This window comes from Oncorhynchus gorbuscha, linkage group LG10, assembly GCF_021184085.1.
Source record: "Oncorhynchus gorbuscha isolate QuinsamMale2020 ecotype Even-year linkage group LG10, OgorEven_v1.0, whole genome shotgun sequence".
Lineage (NCBI taxonomy): Eukaryota > Metazoa > Chordata > Actinopteri > Salmoniformes > Salmonidae > Oncorhynchus > Oncorhynchus gorbuscha.
The window spans coordinates 17,769,384-17,794,734 of record NC_060182.1 but is presented as its reverse complement, the minus strand read 5'-3'; the positions used below and the strand labels follow the sequence as shown (position 1 = coordinate 17,794,734).

The 25,351-nt window shown below is 48.7% G+C and overlaps 1 protein-coding gene across 2 annotated transcripts in view; it reads right to left on the bottom strand.

The window, feature by feature from the left end:
• The window catches only part of LOC124045608 (zinc finger and BTB domain-containing protein 46-like), a 145,608-nt gene that overhangs the window by 25,609 nt on the left and 94,648 nt on the right, over nt 1-25,351 (bottom strand). For both annotated transcript variants that reach the window (XM_046365018.1, XM_046365016.1), the window contains exon 4: nt 6,979-7,263. In XM_046365018.1, coding sequence (XP_046220974.1) covers nt 6,979-7,263 — 285 coding nt within the window. The remainder of the gene's footprint in view (nt 1-6,978; nt 7,264-25,351) is intronic.

The window sequence follows — 25,351 nt, the reverse complement described above, 5'->3', positions numbered from 1 at the left end:
ACCTAAAACTGCTAAGTAAGGTGATATAATTAGAGAATTAACAGACAGAATTTCAGTTTTTCCAGAAGATGAATTATACATTGTGAAGGGGTTAGCGTGATTTTGACAGCATCTTACAAGTAAAATTCTGAATTTCATATTACAGTACACCTACTGTAACATAAATATGGCATCAAAGCAAGTACTGTGTAATGACATACAGTACAGTTCCGTAAAATGTACTGTTTTACACTGTAAAACAGTCAATGCTACCATAATCGGAATTAATGAATGAATGGGTGAATTAAATTTGTTAAGGGGAGGCGTTTGTATTTTACAGTAGTTTATTGTAATTACAAGGTATTGGTACAAGCAGATTGGCTGCTAAGTAAAGTGTTGACAAACATTACATCATATTAATGAACATTTGTTTTGTATCACTTGCACTTCTAGAGGCCTTAAAGACTTACAGCATTCTCACTCAACAAATATAGCCTCTTACAAGGTACGCCTCAAAATATGGTAATGAGAGAAACAACAATACCATACACCCACTCGTGATCAAAAGGTTTTTTGGTGCTCCAAAGCTATGGTACAGTACTGTATTCTGTTGGGTGGAATTACAGTGCCATTCGAAATACAGAAATTCTACCCAACCCACATTTTGTCCCCACAATGCACCATCATTTAGAGTATGATGCAGTAAAACATTTCCGAGTATTTTAAACATTTTTTGTATAATTGACAGTTTTCCATTACAGTATAGCATTACATGGGCCTGGTGTTTGTGCGTACATGTGACCAAGGTCCGGCTAAACTGACCCTTCAGCTGTCAAGAGGTTAAAAGGGCAAAGGGGTTCCTAAGTCAGCACTTTTAGCAAGGATGTCAAGTCAACAAGTGTCCCTACTTGTCAAGTGTCCCTACTTGTCAAGTGTCTCTATTTGTCAAGTGTCCCTACTTGTCAAGTGTCCCTACTTGTCAAGTGTCCCTACTTGTCATGTGTCCCTACTTGTCATGTGTCCCTACTTGTCAAGTGTGTCCCTACTTGTCAAGTGTCCCTACTTGTCAAGTGTCCCTACTTGTCATGTGTCCCTACTTGTCAAGTGTCCCTACTTGTCATGTGTCCCTACTTGTCAAGTGTCCCTACTTGTCAAGTGTCCCTACTTGTCAAGTGTCCCTACTTAAGAGATCACCAGACACGAAGGGTTAAAACAGAAACAACTCAAAGGGTTAAGTGTTTAAGTGTTCGTTCTGAGTGATTAAGCTTAGGGATATGGTTTGGGGAAGGCTGAAAACCAAATCATTTGAAACAAACCGCTGTTTCCATCAATAATCATCAAGTATTCTCACAGTAGCCGAGGGTGGAAGACACGCACACCTGTTTAGGTGAGGTGCTGGCTTGCGGAGTTTGAAAAAGAAAAGGAGGGCCTCACACTCTAGGAGCTCAGATGCAATCATTTAATAACCACTGTTTCCACAGCCAAGCTGTCTTCATCAGGGTATATTGAGTAACAATGCGGGTCACTAGTTTATATAGAGTTTGAAAGGACACACACAGGTGTCTATAATCATGGCCAGCTGTGGCTTGATTTCATTGGTTGATTTACAGATATAAATAGAACATGTAAAAAATGAATGAATGGATAACATATGATCATAGATACAACTTGGCTGCATAGGCCTACAAACATTATTTACAATAGATGACAAAAACACAAGAATCACAAGAATGGCTTCAGATCAAAGACTACATTGAGACCTCGAAGGGAGCAAGGGTCTTTAAATTAAAGATCCAGGCAGCCTCTCGTTTTAACAGCCAATTGTCAAGGTCACCCCCTCTCCTAGGGAGGGTGATGTGTTTTATGCCGATATAGCAAAGGAACAACATAGAGTGGTTCACTTCCAAAAAGTGGGCCGCAAATGGGTACATGGAGTTTTCCACCTAATGGTGCTACGATGCACAGAGATTCTTACTTTTAGTTTGCTCTTCATTTTGCCCACATCATTTTTACCACAAGGACAAGTTATAAGATAAATAACTGCCTTAGTGGAACACGTGATAACACCTTTGATTGGAATCTGTTTGCCTGTTTGGGGGTGTTTGAAGGATCTACATTGGTAAGTGCCATTGCATTGAGGGCAGCCATTACACTTGTAGTTTCCACCTGGCGCAAGGAGACGTTGTGCGGGGGTATTTTGGGTATTTTGGGATGGTAAATCAGAGGTTACCAATTCATCTATGAAAGCACGACCAAGGGAGGGTCCGGAAACATATTACACATGTTTGTGAACGATTCCCTTAAATTATTGCGTAGTGAGAACGCAAGAATAATTCTTTTTGCGAGACTTTCCTTGAAAGAGGAAGGGTAGCCTAGTGGTTAGAGTGTTGGACTAGTAACCGGAAGGTTGCGAGTTCAAACCCCCGAGCTGACAAGGTACAAATCTGTCGTTCTGCCCCTGAACAGGCAGTTGACCCACTGTTCCCAGGCTGTCATTGAAAATAAGAATGTGTTCTTAACTGACTTGCCTGGTTAAATAAAGGTAAAATAAAAAAATATATTTAAAAAAGAGATCTTGATTTGTTTTGTATTTTCTCAATGGCAAATCTGAACATTTTAGGACCCCCTTTCCTTGAATTTTCTTTGCATCACAGCCATGGTTCTGTGGAAATATGATTGTTTTTTGCTAATTATTTTGATTGGACAGAATTGGCTGTAGGGCAAACAGTTGTTCAAAGGAAGTGGGTGACAGCTATCAACCCTCAACAAACTGTTACAATCAGTGGGTTTCCTGTAAATATCTGTGTATAGAACATTATCCTCACACAAAATCAAAAGATCAAGGTAACTTACTTTACTTGTTGTGTGTCAGATTGCATAGTGAATCTCAGCTGCTCAGAACAAGAGGTAAGAAGCATGGAATGCCTGGAGCTGTTTTGTATCATAAAACCAAAATATCATCAATGTACCGTTTCCCAAAAATGTTTGTTGCTGAGAGGATTGAGAATCGACTGTTTCTCCATGTAACCGGCATACACATTTGCAAAGTTATGAGCCATAGGGGGTCCCATAGCAGTACCCTTCATTTGGATAAAGAAATAGTTTTGAAATATGAGTAGCATTTCAGCCAATGTTCTAATGCATGCACTTGAGGGTTGTTCATTTGGGTGACATAACAAAATAAAATACTGCCATCGGCTTCAATACTGCCATCGTGTGGAATATTAGTGTATAACGACTCAACATCAAAAATAACGAACAAAGTATTCTCAGGGAGAGGATCAAGAGATTCAATGATAGAGATCATACTGCTAGTGTCCTTTGCTAACATTAGCTAGCTAGCTAATGACGATACACCATAGTAGTGGGTCTGCAAAATCAAGTAAATAATACTGAACAAAATCATGTTTTGACATTTGAATGGATATTGTCATTTTGATTGTTTTTTGCTTAGTGACATTGTGAATATAATCTTTTTGGCTTTTAACTCTGGTTTAACTAGCTGTATATCTAATCAGGTTTCTGCATGAGAAAATTTGTCAAGTCCCAAATTCTTGCGAGATACTGCAAGAATTTGCTCACTCAAAGATACGGAGCCTCAGAAAGACCCCTCGCCGATTAGGAGCCACGCCCTTCAAAAATGTTCTTGTTTTCCTACCTTTTCAGAACTATTGGGTGAATTATTAGGACATTGCAGTCCTGATCGTGTAGGAAAACTAGTACACACACACACACACACACACACACACACACACACACACACACACACACACACACACACACACACACACACACACACACACACACACACACACACACACACACACACACACACACACACACACACACACACACACACACACACGCAGTTGTGATAATGGCAGCAATGGCTGGTGAAATGGGGCAGGTGACCTCGCACTACTACTCTGCTCGATGAATCAATACTTTCCCAAAGATTTAAATAACTATGCTTTGAAGTTAAAGAGGTGGAAAGGTGGGGAGGTGTTATGGAGAGGCAGGCTGAAGGAATGAGAGAGGGAGGGAAGAAGAGGAGACTGTAAAAGAGGGAAGGGGTGAGGAAGGGGTCGTAGGAGAGACAGAAGGGAGTGTGAAGGAGAACCTGGGGGAGGGATAGAGGGTAGGTTGTACTGAGGGGAGAAAGCAGCAATCTGTCCAACTCACTAGGCTTGTCCTTCCCTCAGTGCTCTGAAGAACATCATGTTTGTTTATTTTCATCTCTCTTTTAAAGAGAGAGTGAAAACCTCAGTGGAGGGGTTGGTTGGCCATCCCGAAAGGCATCTCTCAAAACCACCCTATTGTGTGGTGCTTTCAAGCTGTGTTTGGCCAAACAAACACTTTCCCTAGGGTTCACAATGCGCTGACACTCAAATAAAGAGGCATGTTTAAACATATCATAAATTACTAGGCACATAAGACACATTTCAGAAGGACGAAATGGTACTGATAACATTCTTGGAATTCTACTCATATCATTACTCAAGGATCTGTGTTAAGTGTTTGTGTGCGCGTGTGCGTGTGCGTGTGCGTGTGTGTGTGTGTGTGTGTGTGTGTATGATAGAGGCCCCTCAGTAGGGGCAGGTCAAATGAGAGGCAGCGTGCCTGCTGTGACAGCGCCTCAATCTCTTCACTTAAAGCCAACAGAGGGTTTGTGTGTGTGTGTGTGTGTGTGTGTGTGTGTGTGTGTGTGTGTGTGTGTGTGTGTGTGTGTGTGTGTGTGTGTGTGTGTGTGTGTGTGTGTGTGTGTGTGTGTGTGTGTGTGTGTGTGTGTGTGTGTAGGGGTCCACTCAGTCAAAGCACTAGTCTCCAGCCCTATTGTATCAGAGCAGGGCTGAGCTAAAAGGGCATGACCAGGTTTAGAGTTGGACTCTTTCTCCATCTCCCTCAAACACAGACAAACACAACTCAGCACAAAGAAGACAATTACCAGCCAAAGAAAGCAAAGAGAAATTAAACACACACACATGCATGCACCCTCACACACACACACACACACACACACACACACACACACACACACACACACACACACACACACACACACACACACACACACACACACACACACACACACACACACACACACACACACACACACACACACACACACACACACACACACATGCACACATAAATACACACTGGGAGAGACACTATATACAGCAGTATGTGGACACCCCTTCAAATGAGTGGATTTGTCTCTTTCAGCCACACCCGTTGCTGACAGGTGTATAAAATCGAGCACACAGCCAAACAATCTCCATAGACAAACATTTATAGTAGAATGGCCTTACTATAGAACACAGTGACTTTCAACATGGCATTGTCATAAGATGCCACCTTTACAACAAGTCAGTTTGTCCAATTTCTGCCCTGCTAGAGCTGCCCTGGTCAACTGTAAGTGGTGTGATTGTGAAGTGGAAACGTCTAGGAGAATCAACAACTCAGCCGCGAAGTGGTAGACCACACAAGCTGGAAGAACGGAACCGCTGAGTGCTGAAGTGCGTAGAGAGTAAAAATGGTCTGTCCTCGGTTGCAAACCTCACTACCGAGTTCCAAACTGCCTCTGGAAGCAATGTCAGCACAAGAAATGTTCGTCGGGAGCATCATGAAATTGGTTTCCATGGCCGAGCAACCGCACAGTGGTGTAAAGCTCACCGCCATTGGACTCTGGAGCAGTGGAAACGCGTTCTCTGGCAGATGCCAGTGAACGCTACCTGCCCGAATGCATTATGCCAACTGTAAAGTTTGGTGGAGGAGGAATAACTTTCTGGGGTTGTTGTTCATGGTTTGGGCTAGGCCACTTAGTTCCAGTGAAGGGAAATCTTAACGCTACAGCATACAATGACATTCTAGACAATTATTTGCTTCCAACTTTGTGGCAACAGTTTGGGGAAGGTCCTTTCCTGTTTCCGCATGACAATGCCCCTGTGCACAAAGAGAGGTCCATACAGAAATGGTTTGTCGAAATCACTGTGAAAGACCTTGACTGGCCTGCACAGAGCCCTGACCCCATCGAAGACCTTTGGGATGAATTGGAATTTCGATTGCGAGCCAGGCCTAATCGCCCAACATCAGTGCCCGACCTCACTAATGCTCTTGTGGCTGAACTGAAGCAAGTCCCCACAGCAACGTTCCAACATCTAGTGGAAAGCCTTCCCAGAAGAGTAGAAGAGGCTGTTATAGCAGCAAAGGGGCACCAACTCCATATTAATGACCATGATTTTAGTATGAGATGTTCGACAAGCAGGTGTCCACATACCTTTGGTCATCTAGTGTATATTCCAATGGTCCAAAATAACTTGACTGAGAGGTGCAGTGAGTGGAACATTAAAGTTGACGATTTAAAAGCTTTTATTATACCAATGGCTAGCATCCTGCTATATTTACACCAAGATAGAGGGAAGGTATGGAAGGCCATCCTCAAGGCCTCAGACACACACCCACATGCACCCATTCACAATACATCATTCAATCACTCATACACACAGATGAACATGGCTAAACCCTGTTTTATGAAACCACACACACACTGACACACACACTTTGGCAAAGAAATCCAGGAAAGATTTTCTCACACACCCGGGAGCCATCCCAGCACAATGTTCTCTCACTGAGTCACAACTGAGTAATCCTCTCTTGCACCATCACACAGACCTGTTACATACTGAACACACACACACACAGCATGCAATAGACACGCACACCTGCACACACAAAAACTAAATTCACAAAAGCCAATGAGAGAATGATGATTCTGTAGCAGTGGTATTGTGTGACACTCAAACAGCAGTTAAGTGCTGTTGAAGTGTGTGTGTGTGTGTGTGTGTGTGTGTGTGTGTGTGTGTGTGTGTGTGTGTGTGTGTGTGTGTGTGTGTGTGTGTGTGTGTGTGTGTGTGTGTGTGTGTGTGTGTGTGTGTGTGTGTGTGTGTGTGTGTGTGTGTGTGTGTGTGTGTGTAACATCCTATAACAGTAACTTACGTGAAAGGGAGTGTCCTCCTTTGGGCATGAATTCAAACAGTACAGGGTTATCGTCTCCCAGCATCTCAGCCCGTAGCGAAAGCAGGCTGTTTTTACTCATCAATGCTGCCCTCAGATTGGCTACCGAAGGTGTAGTCCCACCCCCGGTCCCACCTCCTGCCCCATCTGATTCGCTGGCACCCAGGAAGTTGGCCTCGCCCATTGTCAGAGCTTCTTCCTGTTTGAGGAAGAAGTCGAGACGTTCTCCGCGACTGTCTGAGCTGTTGGGCTCTGTCACATCTGCACCTGGAGACAGAGAGGAAGCATTCATTCATTGGTTGATTGAGTTTGATTGATTGATCTTTATTAGTTATGTTGAAAGGCAGAAAATTATACTTTACACATATGACAACATAAACCATGTAAGATATCAAACCAATGACACATTTTAAAAATTAGTCCACTAAAGCACTTTACCATAGACTTGCCCCCCAAAAAATATAGTGTACAGTGTTCAAACCCATTCCTTTTTTCTACATTTTGTTACGTTACAGCCTTATTCTAAAATTGATTAAACAGATTTTTTCCCTCATCAATCTACACACAATATAAAACAGAAATACCTTATTTACATAAGTATTCAGACCCTTTGCTATGAGACTCGAAATTGAGCTCAGGTGCATCCTGTTTCCATTGATCATCCTTGAGATGTTTCTACAACTTGATTGGAATTCACCTGTGAGATATTTATTTGATTGGACATGATTTGGAAAGGCACACACCTGTCTATATAAGGTCCCACAGTTGACAGTGCATGTCAGAGCAAATCAAGCCATGAGGTGAAATAAATTGTCCGTAGAGCTCAGAAGACAGGATTGTGTCGAGGAACGGTACGGGGGAAGGGTACCAGAACATTTCTGCAGCCTTGAAGGTCCCCAAGTACGCAGTGGCCACCATCATTCTTAAATGGAATAAATTTGGAACCACCAAGACTCTTGAGTCAGAGTTCCTCTGTGGAGATGCGAGAACCTTCCAGAAGGACCATCTCTGCAGCACGCCACCAATCAGGCCTTTACGGTAGCATGGCCAGACGGAAGCCACTCCTCAGTAAAAGGCACATCTCTGGAGAGACCTGGAGAGACCAAGTACAGGTGTGCCAAGCTTGTGTGCCAAGAAGACTCAAGGCTGTAACCACTGCCAAAGGTACATCAACAAAGTGCTGAGTAAAGGGTCTGAATACTTATGTGCATTTTATATTTCCGTTTTTTTATATACATTTGCAAAAATGTCAAAAAAAATATTTCTGCTTTTTCATTATGTGTGTAGATTTATAATTGAATCAACTTTAGAATAAGGCTGTAATGTAAGAACATGTGGAAAAGGCTAAAGGTCTGAATACTTTCTGAATGCGCTGTACGGATGACCGATATTCCTTTGTTTTTTTGTTTTCAGATCTGTTAGTGAGAAATGGGACAGATGAGAGAAGTGGGTAGTTGCAGCCCAATATGGCGGCCGATACTGGCTGTGTTGAAAGAAAGTAGGCATATCGAAAGCGCACATGTAATTGGTTTGACTTTTTGTCAGTTGTTGCCAGCGAGTGCAGAGGTTCGTGGTGACATGACTGTAGAGCAGGAGTGGACATCTCCAGTCCTCCAGGGCCTGAATGGTGTCACTCTTCTTCTACATCCCTAGCAAACACAGCTGATTAAACAAACTGCATTCTAAACTGAAGATCATGATTAGGTGATTATTGGAGGCAGGTGTGTTAGCTGAGGCTGGAGCAAAACTGTACAGGGGTGGAAAAGTAAAAGATACCTTCATAGAAAATGACTCAAGTAAAAGTTAAAGTCACCCAGTAAAATACTACTTGAGTAAAAGACAATGTATTTGGTTTCAAATATACTGAAGTATCAACAGTAAATGTAATTGCTAAAATATACTTAAGTATCAAAAGTAAAAGTAAAAGTGAAAATAATTTCACATTCCTTATACTAAGCAAACTAGATGGCCCAATTTTCTTGTTTTTAATTTATTTATGGATAGCTAGGGTCTCCATCACTCAAGCATCATTAACAAACTAAGCATGTGTTTAGTAAGTCTGCCAGTGTACCGGTGTGCTTCGTTTGTAGAAAGAGAGTCGGACCGAAATGCAGCGTGGTGGTTACTCATGTCTTTAATGAAGAAAAACGGCACGATACATGAAATAACTGATAAATACAAAAACAACAAACGGAACATGAAACCTAATTACAGCCTATCTGGTGAACACTACACAGAGACAGGAACAATCACCCAGAAAATACAAAGCGAAACCCAGGCTACCTAAATACGGTTCCCAATCAGAGAAAACAAGAATCACCTGAATCTGATTGAGAACCGCCTCAGGCAGCCAAGCCCATACAACACCCCTACTCAGCCGCAATCCCAATAACTACAAAACCCCAATACGAAATACAACAAAACAAACCCATGTCACACCCTGGCCTGACCAAACTATCAACGAAAACACAAAACACTAAGATCAAGGCGTGACAGCCAGATCAGAGGCAGTAGGGATGACCAGGGATGTTATCTTGACAAGTTTGTGAATTGTACCATTTTCCTGTCCTGCTAAGCATTCAAAATGTAACGAGTACTTTTGGGTGTCAAAGATAATGTATGGAGGAAATAGTACCACATTGTTTTTAGGAATGTAGTGTAGTAAAAGTAACAATTGTAAAAAATATGAATAGTAAAGTACAGATACCCCAAAAAACGACTTAAGTAGTATTTTAAAGTATTTTTAATGTCCCATTACGATACACCAATAGCAAGATTGCTTAAAGGCAGACCTATGGGTTACATGCCCGGCTGCAAGCTTGCTTAAAGGCAGACCTATGGGTTACATGCCCGGCTGCAAGCTTGAGACTAGCCCTCAATACTGCCCCCTTTGGAGGAAGTGCGTGCCCATAGTAAACTGAAAATATTTTTTCCCAAAATTGCTAATATATGCATATAATAATTATTATTGAATAGAAAACACTCTAAAGTTTCTAAAACCGTTTGAATTATGTCTGTATGTAAAGCAGAACTCTCAGGGCAGCCTTTCTCCCAAACTCTCTCTTGTGAAGAGAAAAGTTGGGTCAACTTTGACGTCATCGCCCCCACCCTTCCAGGCAGCTACCGATCTGGGAACAGTATGTATTTGTTCAGCGCGATGTCTGCTTTCAAATGGCGCGTTCATTGTGAGAATCCCACGAGCCCTCAACGTTTGGCGGGCGAAAATGCTCGTGTCACTCTGAAAAACATGCACTCTATTGCGCGCGGCCGATTTGGAGAACGTTCTTTTCCATGGTCCAGCAATTGAAGCCGGTTTGTCTGTTCGCAGTGATCTTTGTTCTACATGTTAAAAACATAATAAAGCTCGATTTTGCACATAGTTTGACCAGTTTAGTCGACATATAATATGTAAATTGGAAGTTTTGATGCGCAAGAGTGCTGGACCAGAAGTCATTTTGGATGCATTTCAGCTGAAGCTGTTAGCATATGCTAATACAGAGACACACAACGTGAAACCAAACGATGTATTGGGTAAGTATGACTCATTCTACGTCTTCTGATGGAAGAACATCAAAGGTAAGGGAATATTTATGTGGTTATTTTGGGTTTCTGTGGACTCCAAACGTAGAGGAGACATACTGCTAATATCTGAGCGCCGTCTCATATTATAGCCCCTGGATGATTTCTGTAACGTTAAAAATAAATGTAATACAGCGGTTGCATTAAGAAGAAGTGTATCTTTGTCACTATATGTAGAACATGTATATTTAGTCATGTTTATTGCTTGTTATCTGACGTTATCTGGTGGAGCTATCATCATTTCTCCGGACATTTGAGTAGCATTTTCTGAAATGTCGTCATTGTAAACAGAGATTTATGGATATAAATGGCATATTATTGAAAAAAACATTAAATGTACTGTGTAACATGTAATATTACTGTCATCTGATGAAGATTTTCAAAAGGTTAGTGAATTATTTATTTTTTAATCCTACTTTTAAATTTTATATTTTATGGGACAAAATGGCTGCCGCTTGTCTTTTGTTTCGGTGGTGATCTAATATAAATATGTGCTATGTTTTCGCCATAAAACATTTTAGAAATCTGACTTGCTGTGTAGATGAACAAGGTGTTTATCTTTCATTTGAGCTATTGGACTTGTTAATGTGTGGAGGTGAAATATTTCTAAGAATATTTTTTTTGCATTTTGCGTTATGGTAATGAGCTTGAGCCGTAGTCACGATCCCGGATCCGGGATGGGGAGCATCAAAATTAAAGGCAAACCTATGGGTTACATGCCCGGCTGCAAACTTGCTTAAAGGCAGACCTATGGGTTACATGCCCGGCTGCAAGCTTGCTTAAAGGCAGACCTATGGGTTACATGCCCGGCTGCAAGCTTGCTGACATGCCGAATAGGACCAATTTACGAAGCGAGCGGGCAAAAATAGCCTAAAGCCTATGCTGCTACGCATCTGATACAGGCATGTTATAACAGGAGATTGAAATGAGGTTCTACTGGGTGCAGACCTTCATGTGTCACAACTGCTTTCATAAAGTTCTGTATGTGAACTCAAAGAAAATTATTATGAGACTAAACAATAATCTTTGGATATTCATGAAACAGAGTTAGTATACCGGTAATAATTTGTCATAAAAGTTTGAGTTGTGTATGTGATTAAAACTGCTTTAACATCCTCCATGTGCTTCCTGAAAGAGACGGAACAAAATAAGCTAATCCTCTGAGCGATGGCAATGCTGTTCAATCAAAAGAGACCCTCCAATAACAGTGCACTCTCAACACAACCACTACTCCAAGACCAGTCCGGATGGGCTGCCTGGCCGTTGACAACATTCATTTTGTCTTGACTGCTTAAATCATTCATGGAAAACCCCTCCTTTAAACACCACACCTCGAATTCATCCTGTTTGTAAAATGTACAACCATTTGTGTTTTCCACCAAACGCACTTGTGTCTGCACACACACACATCCCCCAAAATTACAACAAAGGACAGGATGCTGTTGACAGATAAATCAGTACTGTCTCATCTGAGATCATTTAAACACATAGCAAGAGAGAGAAAGAGGGAGTAAAGGAACGAGAGAGAGCCTATGAAAAGAAGACAGATGGTCAAACAGACAGATAGACAGTTAGAGAGCTGGAGTACAAAAGAGAAGGAGAGAGATAGAGAGACAGAGAGAAAGAGAGAGAGAAAGACAGAAAGAGAGAGAGACAGAGAGAAAGAGAGAGAGAAAGACAGAAAGAGAGAGAGACAGAGAGAGAGAGAGAGAGAGAGAGAGAGAGAGAAAGAGAGAGAGACAGAGAGACAGAGAGAGAGACAGAGAGACAGAGAGACAGAGAGACAGCGAGAAAGAGAGAGAGACAGAGAGAGACAGAGATAGAGAGAGAAAGAGAGAGAGACAGAGAGAGAGAAAGAGAGACAGAGAGCCAGAGACAATGAGAGATAGAGACAGGGAGACAGAGAGACAGAGAGAAAGAGAGACAGAGAGAAAGAGATAGAAACAGAGATAGAGAGAGAAAGAGAGAGAGAGAGAAAGAGAGAGAGAGACAGAGAGACAGAGAGACAGCGAGAAAGAGAGAGAGACAGAGAGAGACAGAGATAGAGAGAGAAAGAGAGAGAGACAGAGAGAGAGAAAGAGAGACAGAGAGCCAGAGACAATGAGAGATAGAGACAGGGAGACAGAGAGACAGAGAGAAAGAGAGACAGAGAGAAAGAGATAGAGACAGAGATAGAGAGAGAAAGAGAGAGAACCAGAGAGAGAGAGAAAGAGAGAGAAAGAGAGAGAGACAGAGAGAGAGACAGAGAGAAAGAGCGAGAGACAGAGAGAGACAGAGAGACAGAGATAGAGAGAGAAAGAGAGAGAGAGAGAGAGAGAGAAAGAGAGACAGAGAGACAGAGATAACGAGAGAGCGAGACAGAGAGAGAGACAGAGAGAAAGAGAGACAGAGAGAGAGAGAGAGAGAGACAGAGAGACAGACAGAAAGATATAGACAGACAGGGAGACAGAGAAACACGGAGAGACAGAGAGACAGAGAGAAAGAGAGACAGAGACAGAGAGAACGAGAGAGCGAGACAGAAAGAAAGAGAGACAGAGAGACAGATAGAACGAGAGAGAGAGACAGAGAGACAGACAGAAAGATATAGACAGACAGGGAGACAGACAAAGAGAGATGGCGTACACGAGAGAGAGAGTCTATCCAGGGTATAAAGGTTTGTTTAGACTGCAGTGACATCCCAGTGACAGAGTAAAGTAGAGAATGTTGTGAACAACTGTCAGCAGCAGACACCGCTGCCACACTCCTCTGTAGATCTACATGTCTGTCACACACAACTTCTGACAGCACTGCTGACACACACACACACACACACACACACACACACACACACACACACACACACACACACACACACACACACACACACACACACACACACACACACACACACACACACACACACACACACACACACACACACACACACACACACACACACACACAATTCAACACTCCCTGGGGGTTTGTAGGACACTGGCTTGCATACTGTGTGTATGTGAGTTTGAGTGTGTGTGTGTCTGTCTGTGTATTAGAGCTAGTACAACACCTCATATCACTGGCCTGTGATGTATACACTTCTATGATATTGCACAAAGTGTGAGAGGTCTGGGCAGGTATTATTATAGATATGAAATGTGGCATGCAGAACAGAGAGATAAAAGATAAAGATTGAGGTAGAGGGAGAATGAGAAGGTGAAGAGAGGGAGAGGGAGAAGGTGGAGAGAGGGAGAGGGTGAATGTGGAGAGAGGGAGAGGGAGAAGGTGAAGAGAGGGAGAGGGAGAGGTGGAGAGAGGGAGAGGGAGAATGTGGAGAGAGGGAGAGGAAGAAGGTGGAGAGAGTGAGAGGGAGAAGGTGAAGAGAGGGAGAGGGCGAATGTGGAGAGAGGGAGAGGGAGAAGGTGGAGAGAGGGAGAGGGAGAAGGTGCAGAGAGGGAGAGGGAGAAGGTGAAGAGAGGGAGAGGGAGAAGGTGCAGAGAGGGAGAGTGTGAATGTGGAGAAAGGGAGAGGGAGAAGGTGGAGAGAGGGAGAGGGAGAAGGTGCAGAGAGGGAGAGGGCGAATGTGGAGAGAGGGAGAGGGAGAAGGTGGAGAGAGGGAGAGGGAGAAGGTGAAGAGAGGGAGAGGGAGAAGGTGGAGAGAGGGAGAGGGAGAAAGTGAAGAGAGGAAGAGGGAGAAGGTGAAGAGAGGGAGAGGGCGAATGTGGAGAGGGTGAAGAGAGGGAAGAGAGGGAGAAGGTGGAGAGAGGGAGAGGGAGAAGGTGGAGAGAGGGAGAGGGAGAAGGTGGAGAGAGGGAGAAGGTGGAGAGAGGGAGAGGGAGAAGGTGAAGAGAGGGAGAGGGAGAAGGTGGAGAGAGGGAGAGGGAGAAGGTGGAGAGAGGGAGAGGGAGAAGGTGGAGAGAGGGAGAGGGAGAAGGTGGAGAGAGGGAGAGGGCGAATGTGGAGAGAGGGAGATGGGGAAAGTGGAGAGAGGGAGAGGGAGAGGGAGAGGGAGAAGGTGAGAGGGAGAGGGCGAATGTGGAGAGAGGGAGAGGGAGAAGGTGGAGAGAGGGAGAGGGAGAAGGTGAAGAGAGGGAGAGGGAGAAGGTGAAGAGAGGGAGAAGGTGGCGAGAGGGAGAGGGAGAAGGTGGAGAGAGGGAGAAGGTGGAGAGAGGGAGAGGGAGAAGGTGAAGAGAGGGAGAGGGAGAAGGTGAAGAGAGGGAGAGGGAGAAGGTGGAGAGAGGGAGAAGGTGTAGAGAGGGAGAGGGAGAAGGTGAAGAGAGGGAGAGGCAGAAGGTGAAGAGAGGGAGAGGGCGAATGTGGAGAGAGGGAGAGGGAGAAGGTGGAGAGAGGGAGAGGGAGAAGGTGAAGAGAGGGAGAGGGAGAAGGTGGAGAGAGGGAGAGGGAGAAGGTGGAGAGAGCGAGAAGGTGGAGAGAGGGGAGAGGGAGAAGGTGGAGAGAGGGAGAGGGAGAATGTGGAGAGAGGGAGAGGAAGAAGGTGGAGAGAGTGAGAGGGAGGAGAAGGTGAAGAGAGGGAGAGGGCGAATGTGGAGAGAGGGAGAGGGAGAGAAGGTGGAGAGAGGGAGAGGGAGAAGGTGGAGAGAGGGAGAGGGAGAAGGTGGAGAGAGGGAGAGGGAGAAGGTGAAGAGAGGGAGAGGGAGAAGGTGCAGAGAGGGAGAGGGTGAATGTGGAGAAAGGGAGAGGAGAAGGTGGAGAGAGGGAGAGGGAGAAGGTGCAGAGAGGGAGAGGGCGAATGTGGAGAGAGGGAGAGGGAGAAGGTGGAGAGAGGGAGAGAGGGAAGGTGAAGAGAGGGAGAGGGAGAAAGTGAAGAGAGGAAGAGGGAGAAGGTGAAGAGAGGAGAGGCGAATGTGGAGAGGGTGAAGGAGGGAAGAGAGGGAGAAGGTGGAGAGAGGGAGAGGGAGAAGGTGGAGAGAGGGAGAGGGAGAAGGTGGAGAGAGGGAGAAGGTGGAGAGAGGGAGAAGGTGGAGAGAGGGAGAGGGAGAAGGTGAAGAGAGGGAGAGGGAGAAGGTGGAGAGAGGGAGAGGGAGAAGGTGGAGAGAGGAGAGGGAGAAGGTGGAGAGAGAGGAGAGGTGGAGGGAGAAGGTGGAGAGAGGGAGAGGAGAGGGCGAATGTGGAGAGAGGGAGAGGGAGAAGGTGGAGAGAGGGAGAGGAGAAGGTGAAGAGAGGGAAGGGGTGAATGTGGAGAGAGGGAGAGGGAGAAGGTGGAGAGAGGGAGAGGGAGAAGGTGGAGAGAGGGAGAAGGTGGAGAGAGGGAGAGGGAGAAGGCGGAGAGAGGGAGAAGGTGGAGAGAGGGAGAGAGAGATGGCGGAGAGAGGGAGAGGGTGAGGGAGAGGGAGAAGGCGGAGAGAGAGAGATGGAGAAGGCGGAAAGAGGGAGAGGGAGATGGCGGAGAGAAGGAGAAGGCAGAGAGAGGGAGAGGGAGAAGGCGGAGAGAGGGAGAAGGCAGAGAGAGGGAGAGAGGGAGAGGGAGAAGGTGGAGAGAGGGAGAGGGAGAAGGTGAAGAGAGGGAGAGGGAGAAGGTGGAGAGAGGGAGAGGGAGAAGGTGGAGAGAGGGAGAGGGAGAAGGTGGAGAGAGGGAGAGGGAGAAGGTGGAGAGAGGGAGAGGGAGAAGGTGGAGATAGGGAGAGGGAGAAGGTGGAGATAGGGAGAGGGAGAAGGTGAAGAGAGGGAGAAGGTGAAGAGAGGGAGAAGGTGGAGAGAGGGAGAGGGAGAAGGTGAAGAGAGGGAGAGGGAGAAGGTGAAGAGAGGGAGAGGGAGAGGGCAAATGTGGAGAGAGGGAGAAGGTGGCGAGAGGGAGAGGGAGAAGGTGGAGAGAGGGAGAAGGTGGAGAGAGGGAGAGGGAGAAGGTGAAGAGAGGGAGAGGGAGAAGGTGAAGAGAGGGAGAGGGAGAAGGTGTAGAGAGGGAGAGGGAGAAGGTGAAGAGAGGGAGAAGGTGGCGAGAGGGAGAGGGAGAAGGTGGAGAGAGGGAGAAGGTGGAGAAGAGAGGGAGAGGGAGAAGGTGAAGAGAGGGAGAGGGAGAAGGTGAAGAGAGGGAGAGGGAGAAGGTGTAGAGAGGGAGAGGGAGAAGGTGAAGAGAGGGAGGTGAAGGAGGGAGATGGAGAAGAGAGGGGAGAGGGAGAAGGTGAAGAGAGGGAGAAGGTGGAGAGAGGGAGAAGGTGGAGAGAGGGAGAAGGAAGATAGTGAATGAGGGAGGGAGCAGAGAAAGAGGGAGAGAGAGTAGGCAGAGAGAGGGAGAGGGAGAATGAAGAGAGAGGGAGAAGGCAGACAGACGGAGAAGGCAGAGAGAGGGAGAGGGAGAAGGCAGAGAAAGAGGGAGAAGGAAGAAAGAGGGAAAAGGCAGAGATAGAGGGAGAAGGCAGAGAGAGAAAGAGGGAGAAGGCAGAGAGAGAGGAATGCAGATAAAGGAACAGGGAGAAGGCAGAGAGAGGGGGAAGGAAGATAGTGAATGAGGGAGGGAGCAGAGAAAGAAGGAGAGAGAGTAGGCAGAGAGAGGGAGAGGGAGCGGGAGAAGGAAGAGAGAGGGAGAAGGCAGACAGACGGAGAAGGCAGAGAGAGGGAGAGGGAGAAGGCAGAGAAAGAGGGAGAAGGAAGAGAGAGGGAGAAGGCAGACAGAGGGAGAAGGCAGAGAGAGGGAGAAGGCAGAGAGAGGGAGAAGGCAGAGAGAGGGAGAAGGCAGACAGATGGAGAAGGCAGGGAGAGGGAGAGGGAGAAGGCAGAGAAAGAGGGAGAAGGAAGAGAGAGGGAGAAGGCAGAGATAGAGGGAGAAGGCAGAGAGAGAAAGAGGGAGAAGGCCGAGAAAGAGGGAGAAGGCAGAGAAAGAGGGAGATGGAGAAGGCAGCGAGAGAGGAATGCAGATAAAGGGAGAGGGAGAAGGCAGAGAGAGGGGGAAGGTGGAGAGAGGGAGAAGGTGGAGAGAGGGAGAGGGAGAAGGTGAAGAGAGGGAGAGGGAGAAGGTGAAGAGAGGGAGAGGGAGAAGGTGGAGAGAGGGAGAAGGTGTAGAGAGGGAGAGGGAGAAGGTGAAGAGAGGGAGAGGGAGAAGGTGAAGAGAGGGAGAGGGTGAATGTGGAGAGAGGGAGAGGGAGAAGGTGGAGAGAGGGAGAGGGAGAAGGTGAAGAGAGGGAGAGGGAGAAGGTGGAGAGAGGGAGAGGGAGAAGGTGGAGAGAGGGAGAGGGAGAGGGAGAAGGTGGAGAGAGCGAGAAGGTGGAGAGAGGGAGAGGGAGAAGGCGGAGAGAGGAAGAGGGAGAATGTGGAGAGAGGGAGAGGAAGAAGGTGGAGAGAGTGAGAGGGAGAAGGTGAAGAGAGGGAGAGGGCGAATGTGGAGAGAGGGAGAGGGAGAAGGTGGAGAGAGGGAGAGGGAGAAGGTGGAGAGAGGGAGAGGGAGAAGGTGAAGAGAGGGAGAGGGAGAAGGTGAAGAGAGGGAGAAGGTGGCGAGAGGGAGAGGGAGAAGGTGGAGAGAGGGAGGAGGTGGAGAGAGGGAGAGGGAGAAGGTGAAGAGAGGGAGAGGGAGAAGGTGAAGAGAGGGAGAGGGAGAAGGTGTAGAGAGGGAGAGGGAGAAGGTGAAGAGAGGGAGAGGGAGAAGGTGAAGAGAGGGAGAGGGTGAATGTGAAGAGAGGGAGAGGGAGAAGGTGAAGAGAGGGAGAAGGTGGAGAGAGGGAGAAGGTGGAGAGAGGGAGAAGGAAGATAGTGAATGAGGGAAGAGGGAGAAGGCAGAGAAAGAGGGAGATGGAGAAGGCAGCGAGAGAGGAATGCAGATAAAGGGAGAGGGAGAAGGCAGAGAGAGGGGGAAGGTGGAGAGAGGGAGAAGGTGGAGAGAGGGAGAGGGAGAAGGTGAAGAGAGGGAGAGGGAGAAGGTGAAGAGAGGGAGAGGGAGAAGGTGGAGAGAGGGAGAAGGTGTAGAGAGGGAGAGGGAGAAGGTGAAGAGAGGGAGAGGGTGAATGTGGAGAGAGGGAGAGGGAGAAGGTGGAGAGAGGGAGAGGGAGAAGGTGAAGAGAGGGAGAGGGAGAAGGTGGAGAGAGGAGAGAGGTGAGAAGGTGGAGAGAGGGAGAGGGAGAGGGAGAAGGTGGAGAGAGCGAGAAGGTGGAGAGAGGGAGAGGGAGAAGGCGGAGAGAGGGAGAGGGAGAATGTGGAGAGAGGGAGAGGAAGAAGGTGGAGAGAGTGAGAGGGAGAAGGTGAAGAGAGGGAGAGGGCGAATGTGGAGAGAGGGAGAGGGAGAAGGTGGAGAGAGGGAGAGGGAGAAGGTGGAGAGAGGGTGAGGGAGAAGGTGAAGAGAGGGAGAGGGAGAAGGTGCAGAGAGGGAGAGGGTGAATGTGGAGAAAGGGAGAGGGAGAAGGTGGAGAGAGGGAGAGGGAGAAGGTGCAGAGAGGGAGAGGGCAAATGTGGAGAGAGGGAGAGGGAGAAGGTGGAGAGAGGGAGAGGGAGAAGGTGAAGAGAGGGAGAGGGAGAAGGTGGAGAGAGGGAGAGGGAGAAGGTGGAGAGAGGGAGAGGGAGAAGGTGAAGAGAGGGAAGGGGTGAATGTGGAGAGAGGGAGAGGGAGAAGGTGGAGAGAGGGAGAGGGAGAAGGTGAAGAGAGGGAGAAGGTGGAGAGAGGGAGAGGGAGAAGGTGGAGAGAGGGAGAAGGTGGAGAGAGGGGGAGAGAGGGGTGGAGAAGGCGGAGAGAGGGAGAAGGTGGAGAGAGGGGAGAGAGATGGCGGAGAGAGGGAGAGGGTGAGGGAGAGGGAGAAGGCGGAGAGAGAGAGATGGAGAAGGCGGAAAGAGGGAGAGGGAGATGGCGGAGAGAAGGAGAAGGCAGAGAGAGGGAGAGGGAGAAGGCGGAGAGAGGGAGAAGGCAGAGAGAGGGAGAGAGGGAGAGGGAGAAGGTGGAGAGAGGGAGAGGGAGAAGGTGGAGAGAGGGAGAGGGAGAAGGTGAAGAGAGGGAGAGGGAGAAGGTGAAGAGAGGGAGAGGGAGAAGGTGGAGAGAGGGAGAGGGAGAAGGTGGAGAGAGGGAGAGGGAGAAGGTGGAGAGAGGGAGAAGGTGGAGAGAGGGAGAGGGAGAAGGTGTAGAGAGGGAGAGGGAGAAGGTGGAGAGAGGGAGAGGGAGAAGGTGGAGAGAGGGAGAGGGAGAAGGTGGAGAGAGGGAGAGGGAGAAGGTGAAGAGAGGGAGAGGGCGAATGTGGAGAGAGGGAGAGGGAGAAGGTGGAGAGAGGGAGAGGGAGAAGGTGAAGAGAGGGAAGGGGTGAATGTGGAGAGAGGGAGAGGGAGAAGGTGGAGAGAGGGAGAGGGAGAAGGTGAAGAGAGGGAGAAGGTGGAGAGAGGGAGAGGGAGAAGGTGGAGAGAGGGAGAAGGTGGAGAGAGGGAGAGGGAGAAGGCGGAGAGAGGGAGAAGGTGGAGAGAGGGAGAGAGAGATGGCGGAGAGAGGGAGAGGGAGAGGGAGAGGGAGAAGGTGGAGAAGGCGGAGAGAGAGAGATGGAGAAGGCGGAAAGAGGGAGAGGGAGATGGCGGAGAGAGGGAGGAGAAGGCAGAGAGAGGGGAGAGGGAGGAGAAGGCGGAGAGAGGGAGGTGGAGGCAGAGAGAGGGGAGAGAGGGAGAGGGAGAAGGTGGAGAGAGGGAGAGGGAGAAGGTGGAGAGAGGGAGAGGGAGAAGGTGAAGAGAGGGAGAGGGAGAAGGTGGAGATAGGGAGAGGGAGAAGGTGAAGAGAGGGAGAAGGTGGAGAGAGGGAGAGGGAGAAGGTGAAGAGAGGGAGAGGGAGAAGGTGAAGAGAGGGAGAGGGCGAATGTGGAGAGAGGGAGAAGGTGGCGAGAGGGAGAGGGAGAAGGTGGAGAGAGGGAGAAGGTGGAGAGAGGGAGAGGCAGAAGGTGAAGAGAGGGAGAGGGAGAAGGTGAAGAGAGGGAGAGGGAGAAGGTGTAGAGAGGGAGAGGGAGAAGGTGAAGAGAGGGAGAAGGTGGCGAGAGGGAGAGGGAGAAGGTGGAGAGAGGGAGAAGGTGGAGAGAGGGAGAGGGAGAAGGTGAAGAGAGGGAGAGGGAGAAGGTGAAGAGAGGGAGAGGGAGAAGGTGTAGAGAGGGAGAGGGAGAAGGTGAAGAGAGGGAGAGGGAGAAGGTGAAGAGAGGGAGAGGGTGAATGTGAAGAGAGGGAGAGGGAGAAGGTGAAGAGAGGGAGAAGGTGGAGAGAGGGAGAAGGAAGATAGTGAATGAGGGAGGGAGCAGAGAAAGAGGGAGAGAAGGAGAGGGGGAGGGGGAAGGAAGAGAGAGGGAGAAGGCAGACAGACGGAGAAGGCAGAGAGAGGGAGAGGGAGAAGGCAGAGAAAGAGGGAGAAGGAAGAAAGAGGGAGAAGGAAGAAAGAGGGAGAAGGCAGAGATAGAGGGAGAAGGCAGAGAGAGAAAGAGGGAGAAGGCAGAGAGAGAGGAATGCAGATAAAGGAAGAGGGAGAAGGCAGAGAGAGGGGGAAGGAAGATAGTGAATGAGGGAGGGAGCAGAGAAAGAAGGAGAGAGAGTAGGCAGAGAGAGGGAGAGGGAGCGGGAGAAGGAAGAGAGAGGGAGAAGGCAGACAGACGGAGAAGGCAGAGAGAGGGAGAGGGAGAAGGCAGAGAAAGAGGGAGAAGGAAGAGAGAGGGAGAAGGCAGACAGAGGGAGAAGGCAGAGAGAGGGAGAAGGCAGAGAGAGGGAGAAGGCAGACAGATGGAGAAGGCAGAGAGAGGGAGAGGGAGAGGGAGAGGGAGAAGGCAGAGAAAGAGGGAGAAGGAAGAGAGGGAGAAGGCAGAGATAGAGGGAGAAGGCAGAGAGAGAAAGAGGGAGAAGGCCGAGAAAGAGGGAGAAGGCAGAGAAAGAGGGAGATGGAGAAGGCAGAGAGAGAGGAATGCAGATAAAGGGAGAGGGAGAAGGCAGAGAGAGGGGGAAGGAAGATAGTGAATAAGGGAGGGAGCAGAGAAAGAAGGCGAGAGAGAAGGCAGAGAGAAGGAGAGGGGGAGGGGGAAGGAAGAGAGAGGGAGAAGGCAGACAGACGGAGAAGGCAGAGAGAGGGAGAGGGAGAAGGCAGAGAAAGAGGGAGAAGGAAGAAAGAGGGAGAAGTTAGAGATAGAGGGAGAAGCCAGAGAGAGAAAGAGGGAGAAGGCAGAGAAAGAGGGAGATGGAGAAGGCAGAGAGAGAGGAATGCAGATAAAGGGAGAGGGAGAAGGCAGAGAGAGGGGGAAGGAAGAGAGTGAATGAGGGAGGAAGCAGAGAAAGAAGGAGAGAGAGAAGGCAGACAGACGGAGAAGGCAGAGAGAGGGAGAGGGAGAAGGCAGAGAAAGAAGAAGGCAGACAGAGGGAGAAGGCAGAGAGAGGGAGAAGGCAGAGAGAGGAAGAAGGCAGACAGATGGAGAAGGCAGAGAGAGGGAGAGGGAGAAGGCAGAGAAAGAGGGAGAAGGAAGAGAAGGCAGAGAGAGGAGGAAGGCAGAGAGAGGGAGAGGGAGAAGGCAGAGAGAGGGGGAAGGAAGAGAGTGAATGAGGGAGGAAGCAGAGAAAGAAGGAGAGAGAGAAGGCAGACAGACAGAGAAGGCAGAGAGAGGGAGAGGGAGAAGGCAGACAGAGGGAGAAGGCAGACAGAGGGAGAAGGCAGAGAGAGGGAGAAGGCAGACAGAGGGAGAAGGCAGAGAGGGAGAAAGCAGAGAAAGAGGGAGAAGGCAGAGAAAGAGGGAGAGGGAGAAGGCAGAGAAAGAGGGAGAGGGAGAAGGCAGAGAAAGAGGGAGAAGGAAGAGAGAGGGAGAAGGCAGAGATAGAGGGAGAAGGCAGAGAGAGAGAAAGAGGGGGAAGGCAGAGAAAGGGGGAGATGGAGAAGGCAGAGAGAGGAGGAAGGCAGAAAGAGGGAGAGGGAGAAGGCAGAGAGAGGGGGAGGGAGAAGGCAGAGAAAGAGGGAGAAGGCAGACAGAGGGAGAAGGCAGACAGAGGGAGAAGGCAGAGAGAGGGAGAAGGCAGACAGATGGAGAAGGCAGAGAGAGGGAAAGGGGGAGGGAGAAGGCAGAGAAAGAGGGAGAAGGAAGAGAGAGGGAGAAGGCAGAGATAGAGGGAGAAGGCAGAGAGAGAGAAAGAGGGAGAATGCAGAGAAAGAGGGAGAAGGCAGAGAAGGCAGAGAGAGGAGGAAGGCAGAGAGAGGGAGAGGGAGAAGGCAGAGAGAGGGGGAAGGAAGAGAGTGAATGAGGGAGGAAGCAGAGAAAGAAGGAGAGAGAGAAGGCAGACAGAGAAGGCAGAGAGAGGGAGAAGGCAGAGAAAGAGGGAGAAGGCAGAGAGAGGGAGAAGGCAGAGAGAGGGAGAAGGCAGACAGATGGAGAAGGCAGAGAGAGGGAGAAGGCAGAGAAAGAGGGAGAAGGAAGAGAGAGGGAAAAGGCAGAGATAGAGGGAGAAGGCAGAGAGAGAAAGAGGGAGAAGGCAGAGAAAGAGGGAGAAGGCAGAGAAAGAGGGAGATGGAGAAGGCAGAGAGAGAGGAATGCAGATAAAGGGAGAGGGAGAAGGCAGAAAGAGGGGGAAGGAAGATAGTGAATGAGGGAGGGAGCAGAGAAAGAAGGAGAGAGAGTAGGCAGAGAGAGGGAGAGGGAGAAGGAAGAGAGAGGGAGAAGGCAGAGAAAGAGGGAGAAGGAAGAAAGAAGGAGAAGGCAGAGATAGAGGGAGAAGGCAGAGAGAGAAAGAGGGAGAAGGCAGAGAGAGAAAGAGGGAGAAGGCAGAGAGAGAGGAATGCAGATAAAGGGAGAGGGAGAAGGCAGAGAGAGGGGGAAGGAAGAGAGTGAATGAGGGAGGAAGCAGAGAAAGAAGGAGAGAGAGAAGGCAGACAGACTGAGAAGGCAGAGAGAGGGAGAAGGCAGAGAGAGGGAGAAGGCAGAGAGAGGGAGAACGCAGAGAGAGGGAGAGGGAGAAGGCAGAGAAAGAGGGAGAAGGAAGAGAGAGGGAGAAGGCAGAGAGAGGGGGAAGGAAGATAGTGAATGAGGGAGGGAGCAGAGAAAGAAGGAGAGAGAGTAGGCAGAGAGAGGGAGATGGAGAAGGCAGAGAGAGGGGGAAGGAATATAGTGAATGAGGGAGGGAGCAGAGAAAGAAGGAGAGAGAGTAGGCAGAGAGAGGGAGAGGGAGAAGGAAGAGACAGAGAGAAGGCAGACAGACGGAGAAGGCAGAGAGAGGAAGAGGGAGAAGGCAGAGAAAGAGGGAGAAGGCAGACAGAGAGAGAAGGCAGAGAGGGAGAAAGCAGAGAAAGAGGGAGAAGGCAGAGGAAGAGGGAGAAGGCAGAGAGAGGGAGAAGGCCGACAGATGGAGAAGGCAGAGAGAGGGAGAAGGCAGACAGACAGAGAAGGCTGAGAGTTGGAGAAGGCAGAGAGAGGGAGAAGGCAGACAGACAGAGAAGGCAGAGAGAGGGAGAAGGCAGAGAAAGAGGGAGAAGGCAGACAGAGGGAGAAGGCAGACAGAGGGAGAAGGCAGAGACAGGGAGAAGGCAGAGAGAGGGAGAAGGCAGAGAGAGGGAGAAGGCAGAGAAAGAGGGAGAAGGCAGAGAGAGGGAGAAGCCAGAGAGGGAGAAGGCAGAGAGAATAAGAGGGAGAGGGTAAGAGTACGACTCGTTTTCATTGTCCTCAGGTATGTTCGATATGCAGTGTGTTGGTTGCCACTGCGTTGTTACCGTGTTCTGTTGCCGTGGTGAAAGTCAAGGTGAGAGAGGGGCTGTGAGACTGTAGCGTTCCTCTCCTCTGGCTGAATACTGATGGGCTTGAGTCACCACTGTGGGGATGGCTGTATGATGATGCGAGGGGTGTCTGTCTGAGAGGCTTTTTGGGGTCAAGGTGTAGATGACAAAGTAACTAGAGGTATGTGGGGAGGGATCCTCTGGTCAATAATAAGTGGCCTGGATTGACATGTCTTTAAATCACATTTGTATTTGTATATTTTTTATTTGTATATTATGATTTTAGCAGTTCGTTCCAGTCATTGGCAGCAGAGAACTGGAAGGAAAGGAGAAATTGGCTTTCGGGTGACCCCACACAAAAAGAGAGAGAGAGAGAGAGAGAGAGAGAGAGAGAGAGAGAGAGAGAGAGAGAGAGAGAGAGAGAGAGAGAGAGAGAGAGAGAGAGAGAGAGAGAGAGAGAGAGAGAGAGAGAGAGAGAGAGAGAGAGAGGCAGAGGCAGAGAGAGAGAGCGAGAGAGAGCGGGAGGGAGAGCGAGAGAGAGGCAGAGGCAGAGATAGAGAGAGAGAGAGAGAGAGGCAGAGGCAGAGATAGAGAGAGAGACAGAGAGAGAGAGAGGCAGAGGCAGAGAGAGAGAGAGACAGAGAGAGAGAGAGAGAGAGAGAGAGAGAGAGAGAGACAGAGAGAGAGAGAGAGAGAGAGAGAGAGAGAGAGAGAGAGAGAGAGAGAGAGAGAGAGAGAGAGAGAGAGAGAGGCAGAGAGAGAGAGAGAGAGCGGGAGATAGCGAGAGAGAGAGCGAGAGAGAGCGAGAGAGAGAGCGAGAGAGAGAGCGAGAGAGAGAGAGAGAGAGAGCGAGAGAGAGAGCGAGAGAGAGGCAGAGGCAGAGAGAGAGAGAGACAGAGGCAGAGATAGAGAGAGACAGAGGCAGAGAGAGAGAGAGAGAGAGAGAGAGAGAGCAGAGAGAGAGAGAGAGAGAGCGAGAGAGAGCGAGAGAGAGAGCGAGAGAGAGAGCGAGAGAGAGAGAGAGAGAGAGCGAGAGAGAGAGCGAGAGAGAGGCAGAGGCAGAGATAGAGAGAGAGACAGAGGCAGAGAGAGAGAGAGACAGAGGCAGAGATAGAGAGAGAGAGAGAGAGAGAGAGAGAGAGAGAGAGAGAGAGAGAGAGAGAGAGAGAGAGA